The 10048-nt window shown below is 42.5% G+C and overlaps 1 protein-coding gene across 4 annotated transcripts in view; it reads left to right on the top strand.

Moving 5' to 3' along the window:
- The first annotated feature begins 797 nt into the window (after window positions 1–797).
- SZRD1 (SUZ RNA binding domain containing 1) overlaps window positions 798–10048 on the top strand; it is a 55014-nt gene continuing 45763 nt past the window's right edge. For 2 of the 4 annotated variants that reach the window (XM_006883609.1, XM_006883608.1), the window contains exon 1: window positions 798–857. In XM_006883609.1, the coding sequence (XP_006883671.1) occupies window positions 807–857 (51 nt within the window). In that variant the 5' untranslated portion in view covers window positions 798–806. The remainder of the gene's footprint in view (window positions 858–10048) is intronic. The other 2 variants (XM_006883611.1, XM_006883610.1) reach the window with 2 other exon arrangements.

Raw genomic sequence — 10048 nt, 5'->3', positions numbered from 1 at the left:
CTCCACTCCTGACTCCTCTTTCTTGGTAGTACTGAGGTTCCCTCCCCACCCTCCTCGACCTCACTTTTCTCTCATCTCTCTTCTAAGAAGGTGATACAGGCTACAGTGAAGGAAACTCTCAAGTCAGATCAAAGTTGAGTCAGGACTACAGAGAAAATTAAAACAGGAACACTGAATGTTTAGGAGGAAGCATAGTTATTAAATCCATGTTTTTCTGTCCTTAGAGACCCCAGATAACCATAATAAGCTGAACTCAGGTGCAATATTAACAAGTACTAGGACTGGTTTTGCTTCATAGTGGTTGTTACAAAACTGTTAATAGATGCTTACAACTGGATTTTATACGCAAGAAATGCTGTAATTTTCACTCTGTCAGAAATGTGCTTTATGTAAGTATTTTTCATCCTTTGTTGAGGTATAAAATGCTTGAAGAAACCATAATCTTAAGTTTGTGAACACTATTATTTACTAAAACTTCATGCTTTCGGTAATTGCCTGTCTTTAGAAAAGAGAGTTCCAAAGAACATAGTATCCATGCTCAAGGGAATTGACTTCACATAGATTCCTATTTCATGCAAGAGAAAAATACTCTGCCCTTAAGAAAGATGACAACTTTCTGACTCGATGCCCTCCTCCAAAATGGCTGCCTTAATAGTAGTGACCTCGTAAGCCTGGTGCCTCTTCCGGGCTTGGCAGGGGGGCGGAGTCCATTGAGGAAACCTTGCGTGCCAGCGCCCGCGACGGAGGCGCGCTTTAAGGCGCAGGCGCGGGGAGGGGTTGGGGGAGGAGGGAAAGCGGCTAGTAAGATGGAAGATGAGGAGGTCGCTGAGAGCTGGGAGGAGGCGGCAGACAGCGGGGTAAGGTGGAGCCGCCGCCCCGGGGCCGGGCCGGGCGGGACCTGGCGTGAGGGAAGCCTCCGGGGAGCGGGTCTGGGGATGGCTCTCCCCGAGGAAGGGCCCCACACGTCGGGCCCGGGGTGAAGGAGAGGCCCCCAGTCCCAGGGCGCCGTGAAGGCCTCTTAAAGGGGCCGCGTTCTATTTCTTCCTCCACCTTTGCCCTGTGCACCTTCCTCTGCCCCCCCATGTGCGCTTAATCCTGAGAGCCCCACCCGCCGCCCAGACCCTCTTTTCCTGACCCTTGCGCCCGTTTGCTGGTCCCAGGCTCCTTTCAGCCATCCTTTCCTGTCATGCCCCCCCGCCCGAGGCACCATTTTAAAGTTCATGTGCTCTGGTGAGGAGGAATATGTGTGTGGGGTGGTAGGGGTTTGCGTGGACCGGGGCGACACGTCCGGCTCTGGAGAGGGGCAGGAAGGCAGCTGAAAGCAGGAGGGGAAATTGAATCCTTTTAGGAGGCTACTCAGCTCTTTGCTAAAAATCCCCTAGTACTTTGCGTCCTCCTCTGTAGTGGGCGAGTCTGGGAGTTTTTACTTTCCACTTGCAGGCAAGTCTCTGGGGCGGCCCCCCGACAGAACTACGAAGCCTTAGCTAGGGGAGTCCCTATCCCCGGGGACGCACCCAAAGCTCTGAACCCCCAGGGAGGGTCTCAGCGTGCGCTTCGGGGCGAGGGTGGGGGAAGGAGTAGGATGAGTGAAATTGTTGCTCATTTGGAAAGGCAGAGGGACAGGGACTGTACTGCTTGCTTTTGAAGATTTTGTTAGGACAGGAAAATCGTTTATCCCGAGTGATAATCCATTCCACGGGGTTCGTGGTTAAGTCGGTGCTCTCGGAGTTGGTCGTTCTCCGGGTACCGGCGAACTTGGTTTTTCGGTGCTGGCTGGCAGGTGGCTGCGTCCACCGTGAGGGGTTATGAGGGAGGACTAGCGTGGAAGGAGTTAGGTAGTGTAGGGCAGCATCTGGATTTCCCTTCCCTCTGCGCCTCTGAGGGTGCCTGGCAGCACTGGAAGAAAGACTTGGAAATTGACCCTCGCGACAGTGGGTGTCTCGGTAGCGCAATGTTGAAACTTCCGAAGTTTGTTTTTCCGCTGGCTCAGCAGTTCTCTTAAGGTGTTTTCCAGCTCAGCATTCTGCATAATTGAGAATTTGAAGGATTAGTTCGTTTCGAAGGTATTTACTAGAGTTCTGTGCCAAACTTCTTTCTTGGGTTTTGGCATGCGTAATGAGTAGTGTTACGCCTTTATGGAGAGCAACAGGTGGGATTCATTCAGCAAACATCTTTGACGGTCGGTCGACGGTGTGCTAAGGAGTGACTTTGTACGAGAGAATGCAGAATTTCAGGCAGAGTCCTTTACCACATCCCACGAATGTGGATAAATAACCAGACGCCCCTTTTGCTACCACCCCCGTCAAAAAAGCTTGCCCTGCAATTTGAATGTGACTCAGTGATAAGTCTCTTGGCTATCTTGGCTTTTCATTGTTTTTCCTTATTTATTTCCTAGAAATCACGAGTTTATCGCGTTAAGGAAGAAAAGGACAGTTGTATCCAGCAGAAATTGAGTACTAGGTTTTCAGAATGGGTAAAACGCTTTGAGATCAGGCAGCCCTGGCTTGCATTGTACAACTGAGTAAAGCTCTAGATGTTTAAGATTTAGCTTGTACTAATGTTTGCCTCCCCAACCCTGATGGTATGGGCATAACTTCGAACTAAAAGGTTGACAGTTCGAATCCACCATTGGCTCCTTGGAACAAAGCTGAACAGTCTCCTCCCTTTAAGATATCTAGCTTCAAAAACCCAGTGGTGGATTGCTGGACTCAGAATTGACTCAGAGGCAGTGGATTTGGTGGTGGTTTGTTTTGTTTAATGCTTGTATAGTATTTTGTAAAATGCTTTAAAAGTGCCAGATGTAAATAAAAAAAAAAATGCCAGATGTAAAGATGAAACCCAATCCTTGTCTCATTGACATTATGAGCAGTACTGCTAAAATTTCAGTTCTTATCCAATAAAAGGAGCCCTGGTGATGCCATGATTAAAGCAGTCTTCTGGACTGGTAGTTCAAACCACCCAGTAAGGAGAAAGATGTGGCAGATCCTTCTATAAAGATTACAGTTTTGGAAAACCTATGGGGCAGTTTTGCTCTGTCTTATAGGGTCACTATGAGCCAAAATTGACAATGAGTTTTCGTTTAGTTTGTTGTTTTATATTTAATAAATTCCTTGAAACAACATGTGAGGATCTTACTGTCCTTTTGTAGAGAAACTAAAGTTTAGAGCGTAGACTTGCTCAAGTCACACACATAGTAACTGGAGAAGATGGAGTTTGACTCAGAGTTAGGATCCTGTGGAAGGCTTGGGTGTTGGGGCACTTTTAGTAAGTTTACTTTGGGCTTCTCTTGAAGCTATTAAGATAGCTGGGATTTGATCCCATTTTAGAATTTGACAGAAGGATCTTGTAATGTGCACTTTGAAGGGAATAAAGCACTGACCGCAACAAGTAATTATATACATCATTCAGATGGAGCCACTTGCATATGTAAAATTCTTAGCTTCAGATTACAGCTGTGACTCCCAGCTGGTATAAGGTTATGAGTGTTGAATGTCAAAACGACAACTACAAATAAACTGAGAGAAAACTAGCAAATGAACAAACTCCAGATAATGCAGAAACAGTTCTAATTCTTGAAATCTGTGTTCTCCAATTGAAAAAAAAAAATACTGGCCAGAATTTCTTTTCAGGACATCTGAAGTCATTGTTTCTAATAAGCTTCAGAATAGTCAGTACCAACTGTAGTAGATCATTCAAGGGAAGAGTGACTTTGAGAAACACCTCAAACATATTGTAAATAGACCTTTTTAAAAAAACTTTATTATTAATGTCAATGAAAATTTACAGAGACTTGGATTTCCATTCACTCATTGTTGCACTTTTCTCCCCTTCCTCCCCTCCCCCCTAGTACACTACTACCCTCTTGGAAAAGTAAAAGAAAACTTCCTTCATTGTTTACAGTCCCTCCCCTCAGGTCCACTCTACTATGCAGCCTTTGCTCTGAACTCCTCTCATGACAAAAATACCTAATCACATATCCCTTTTAAACTCTTTTCTCCCTCATCTGTTTCAATGCAGTATACATGATTGAACCCATCTTTCTCAGAATGGACCTTTTTTTTTTTAAAGTTAGTGTGGTGAACACATGCAATGCTTTCAAAGCAGTTTAAACTTCATCACTATTGGTTCCTGATCTTATGCTACTTCCTGAAATGGGCCTGTGTCAGCCAGTTCTTTTTGGCACAGTGACTGTCTGTATTCCCTTCCATCTTCTTTTGATGCTTACAGGAAAGTTCAAGATTTTACCCATAGAACATTTAACTGTGCTCATGCAAAACCTGTACTTTGGTCAAGAAGCTGTTGTCCAAATGGAGCAAGGGAACACTGCATAGTTTAAAATCAAGAATGGTATATGTCAGGGCTGTATTCTTTTCCCATGTCTATTCAGTCCACATGACACAGCAGATCATTGGAGAGGCTGAAATTTATGAAGAAGAATGTGACATCAGGAGTGGAGGAAGATACATCAACACCTTGCATTAGGCAAGTGACAGAACTTCTACTGAAAGCAGAGAGCACTTGAAATGGTGGTTCCAAGAAGATTAAAGATTTTTAAAGATGGATTACATCTCATCAAGAAGACAAAAATCCAGCAATGAAGGAATGAAAACCCAAAATCCCTGTAAATGTTCATTAAAACTAAGAAAATTTAATTAATAAAAAAAAAGAAGACAAAAATCCTCACCAGTGGGTCAATAGGCAATACCACAGTAAATAGAGGAAAGATTAAAATTATTAACATTTTCTCTTGCTTGAATCCACAATCAACAACATTGGGACCAGCACTCAAGAAATAAAAAGTTGTATTGCATTGGGAAAATCTCTTGTCAAGGAGCAGTGATGTCCGTTTTAAAGACTTAAGGTAAATCTGATTCAAGCCATGATCTTTTCAGTAACTTGTTAGGCATCTGAAAATTGGACAGTGACTAAGGATGACAAGAAGAATTTATGCCTTTGAGTTATGATGTTGGAGGAGAGGACTGAATATCTCATGGACTGTCAAAAGAACAATCAAATATGTCTTGAAGAAAGTGCAACCAGAGTGCTCTTTAGAGACAAGGGTGGTGAAGTTTCATCTCACATACTTTGACTTTAGGTATGTTATTAGGAGGGTTTGATTTTTGGAAAAGGTCGTCATGCTTGGAAAGGTGGGAAATCCACATAAGAAAGGAAGACCCTCATGAGATAGATTGACTCAGTGACTGTAACAGTGGTCTCAAGTGGTGGTGATTATGGCTCGGGATAGGATAAAGTATACTATCTTGGGAGAAATAAAAATGTAAAATTGTTAATGTTGATCTAAACTCTAAATTATATGCTTAGTCTTAAATCTCAAGGGATAAGTAGACCATTTTACACTGGGACAGACATTGTTTACTAAGAAAAAAAGTCAGGTTAACAGATCAAATTCTAATGGCTTGAAACTAGTTTATGTTCATTGTTGTTGTTTGCCTTTGAGTTGAACAGCAAACCTATGAACAAAAGACCTGATGACCCTCTACAACATTTATCAAAGTTCTTAGAGTTTCCAGAGGCGTGTTGTTTAGGAAGGGGATGTCACTCCTGTTTAGATATCTATACGTGTATAGCTTAGATACGTATATGTGTATAGCTTAGTCCAGTGGCTTGATATGCACTAACCTACTCTAGAAAAAACCAGATGATACATAAATGGAAGAGGTGGTGGTTTTCTGGTTCATAGTGACCCTGTAGAATCTCATACAACTGCCCCCTTGATGCTTCCTAGACTTTAGTCATGAAGGAAACACATTGTCAGGTCTTTTCTCTCTTGTAGCCGCTGGGTACATTTGAGCTTTTGATTAGAAGCTGAGTGCTAGAAGTAGATGTAGTTATAAGGTATTGGTACAACCTCTCTCACTGCCCAGCCTCTCAGGTGTTTCCTTTTACAGGCATTCCTCATTTTAATGTGCTTTGTTCTATTACACTAGCAAATATTGTGATTTTTGCAAATTGAATGTTCATGGCAACCCTACATCAAGCAGGTCTGTTGGTGCCATTTTCCCCAACTATATGCGCTCATGTTGGGTTGCTATGTCACATTTTGGTAATGCTTGCACTATTTCAAGATTTTTCATGGTGGTGTTGTATACTTAATAGAATATGTTGTTGATGATAGATACTCATGAGTCAGCTACCACTCTTAGATCCTATGAACATCAGATCAAAACCTTGCCTTATGCTGGCTTTCCTTACAATCTCCACTGTATGCAGGTCCATTGTTGCAGTGCTACTGTGCCAATCTATCCTGTTGAAAGTCTTCCTCTCTTTTTCTGACCCACTCACTCCCTGCTGCCCTCTCCTCACAGCATGCCCAGAGGATGAGAGATGAAGTTCACCATCCTTGCAACTAAGGAACATTCTGGTTGTACTTCCTCAAAGATAGATTTGTTTGTTAGTATAGACTATACTGTATTATTTTGGGGGGGGGGGAACCCACCAAAAAACAAAAACACAAATAATAGACTATGGTATAGTATAATATAAGCATAACTTTTAAATGCATTGGGAAACAAAGAAGTTAATGTGACTGACTATTGTTTAGCTTCTGGGCTAAGAATTCAAGTTTGTGTTTATTTTTTTACCCCAATTGAGCGGGTCATCTAAACAGTGCCCCATCAAGTGATGTTGGGTTGTGTATAGCTGTAGCAAGGCATCAGTAAATGGTGGTACCTAACTGTACCGGGCACTGAGGCACAGACAGGTAAGCAAGCCAGTGATTTGTGTGGAAGAGGCATAAACAGATTTGAGATTGGATCAGAGAGGATCTTAGAGGTTAATGCCTTAATTAAGATTTGAGTTTAATTAAGCAATAAATAAATGTTTAAAAAAAAATAAGTCTGGGAGGGGCAGGCAGGTTGTACAGCCAAAACATGCACAAAGACAGAGAAGAACGTGATCTTGTTGGGAGAGCCACAAGTATTTCTTCTGGCTGAAGGGTAGAAGGTTGGCAGGGCTTAGTGGAAAGAGATGAAGCCAGAGAAGTATGCAGGGTCCTTCTGGTCCTGAGGAGTTTGGACTTTATCCTGAAAGCAGTATAAAGCTTTGGAGACTTTTTTTTTAAAAAGAAAGCCGAGAAGTGACATAGTTAGATTTTCATTTAGGAGATAAGAACTTTGATTTGCTTCTCTTTTTTAAGCTAAAAAGCCATTCTCTGAAGTGCAACTGCTACTTCACTTAGCTTCTTGGTGCGTCTACAGCTACTGTCATTATGAAATATGAGCAGGTCACCTTTGTGTAGTGCTGATCTTGATCTCCTCATGTCTGTCCTTATAGTAAAAAAATCATTCTAAGAAGGTCCTTCTGGGAAGGCTGAGTCCTAGGGACTGTGTTGTTCCCAAAGGGGACTTGCTATAAAGAAATTGGCAACTTTAAACATGATTATGCTGAGTGGTCTGCCCCTGGGATTCTGGAAAGTGATCTGTTTCACTGTGGTTTCAAAGGAAGGATGATAATGAGCTTTTCACTGGTAAAGTCTCAACGTTTTTCACCAGAGCAGCATGGGGAGCCCGTTCCCAGCATGCTCTGGATGTTTGAGAGGGCTACGATGGTTGCCATGGGCTTGAAGTTTCAGGAAGTCACTGGCTTTCTTCCTTTCTTTTTTTCTAAAGCATTTGGTAAAATAATTCACGAGAAAAGGCACTCTTGCCAAGATCTGATGACATGTTTTGTGGCCAGCCCTTTCCATTTCCACCTCTGCACTGCAGTGGCCCCCACAGGTAGCTTCAGTTTCTGGCTGTATCAGGTAGAGCACCTTCACAAGGTCTAGTGTATTCTTTCCTGCTTCTGTGAATAGAATTTTTTTTTTCTCTGTCAGGACAGCTACTGACTTGTTGGTTTCCTAGGAGAAGATTGAGTTTAGTGACTTAAATCTGGCCAAAGTACAGAAAGAAATTATTTTGTAAAGAAGTAACCATAGAGATTTCTAAGTGGTTTGTTTTTTTTTTTATCTCTGTTAGCCTCTGCCAAGCATTCTGAGCATCTAGCCCTATCTAGGGAAGATTGAAGTTAAGTCCAACCACCACAGAAATAAGCAGTAAATCCCTACAGTGGTCTGTAGATAAAGAATCTTATCCCTGATCAAGCAGAGCTACTTCAGCCCTTCATAGGATGTTATCCCAAGCCTGCACTTAGAACTCTTGGCTATATAAATGAACAGGAACTAATAACCAGTCCTTTCTGAAAGAAGTGATCAATGAGTTTTTCTTGGGTTTTATGACATTATATAGGGCAAAGTTATACCTGGATTCTAGGGAGGTCAGGACTATCACCACTCTTCATAGAGTTTGAGAACTGTATTTCCAGCTCTTGGACACTGGCTTTCTTGATCCTTCAGCTGTCGGTTCTGTTTCTGCTGCATGCTGCACACCTCCTTGCCCTTAAGTATTTTTGTGCAGGATCAATTGAGATTTAGCAAGTCTGTTAATTTTTTAAAAAAATGTTTATTTTATTTTTGTGTCAAATCAAATCTGACTGGTACAGGAGGAGATTGTCCCTCCTTCCCCAGCAGAGCATCTGGTGGATTTGAACCGTGCGCCTCTGGGATTGTAGTTGCAGCTCCTTGCCATTAGGCCACCAGAGCTCCCGAAGTCTGTTAATTTTTTATTTGCTATCTTTGAGCCTCTTACTCTGGTGACCTCATGCATAGTGGGATCAGACCATGATGATCCTTAGAGTGTCTGCTGACTGATTTTTGAAAGTAGATTGCTGGGCCTTTCTTCATAGTCCATCTTACTCTGGAAGCTCCACTTAAATCTGTTTGGTGTCATAGCAATGGTGGTCGCTGCATGTTAGGTGTATTGTCCAGGAATCAAACCCAGCTTTCTCATGTGGAAGGTGCAGATTCTACCATTAAACCAGCTTGGCCCCTTTTTGCCACTTTAGCGTCCTCATTAGGAGCCCTGGTACTATAGTGAATTAAGTCTTGTACAGCAACCCAGAAATTGAAATCTGCTAGCCACCCCATGGAAGAAAGGTGAGACAATCTGTTCCCTTGAACATTTGCAACCTTGGAAACCCAGTAGGGCAGTTCTGCTCTGTCTTGCAAGGACACCATAAATTGGAATTGACTGAGTGACAGGGTTTATCTATGTAGTTGCAGGCTAGCAGGGCTCAGCCCTCATCAAACTCTCTCACCTACCTGTTTTTGAGGTTCAGGGAAAATAAATTACCAGTTTGACCCTGAAATGTTGTCTTTGCTACCCCTACTGTGTTTATATTCTAACTAGGCTTCACTGCCTGCGCCCTTGAGTGAATAACATCTGATGAGTTTATTTCGTCTTTGAAAGTATGTGCTTGATGTCTGTCTGAAGCTGTCTTCATTGTAACTGAATAGGTAGGTTGCCTTTGCCACTTCATGGCCTTTTTCTCCGTTGATGGCAGTAGAAATCAGAAAATTGAAATACTAGGCAACTTTTATTTATTTGGTTATTTATTTATTTATTTGTTTGTTTGTTTGTGGTGGTGGGGGGTATATCACTACCTAGGAAGCTCTCTGTTGGGTCACCTTTCTTTGGAATGGGAACAAATGCCCATCTCTTCCAGTCAGTTGGCCAGCTGGCTGTCCTCCAGATTTCCTGGCACAACCTAGTGAGCACATCCAGGGCATCGTCTGTTTGTTAAAATAAATCAATTGGTATTCAGTCAACTCCTGGAGCCTTGTTTTTTGCCAATTCCTTCATAGCAACTTGAACTTCCTCCTTCACCATAGGTCCTTGCTCATATGTCATTTCATGAAATTCCTCTGTGTCAGCCAATTCCTTCTGTTACAGTGACTCTGTGTACTCCTTCCATCTTCTTTTTATACATCCTGGATCATTCGACATTCTACCCAGACTATCCTTAAGTATTGCCACCCGTGGCTTGAATTTGTTTTTCAACTCCTTCAGCTTAAGAAACGCTGAGCGAGTCCGGCCCTTTTGATTTTCTGACTCCAGCTCTCTGCACATTTCATTATAGTATCTTGCTTTGTCGTCCCGAGCTGCCTTTTGAAATTTTCTATTCAGCTCTTTGATTTCTTGATGTCTTCCTT

Source organism: Elephantulus edwardii, unplaced genomic scaffold (assembly GCF_000299155.1).
Source record: "Elephantulus edwardii isolate Elephantulus edwardi_28Jun2011 unplaced genomic scaffold, EleEdw1.0 scaffold00028, whole genome shotgun sequence".
Classification (NCBI taxonomy): domain Eukaryota; kingdom Metazoa; phylum Chordata; class Mammalia; order Macroscelidea; family Macroscelididae; genus Elephantulus; species Elephantulus edwardii.
Note: the sequence above shows the minus strand (reverse complement) of the source record. Positions and strands in the feature narration are given on the sequence as shown.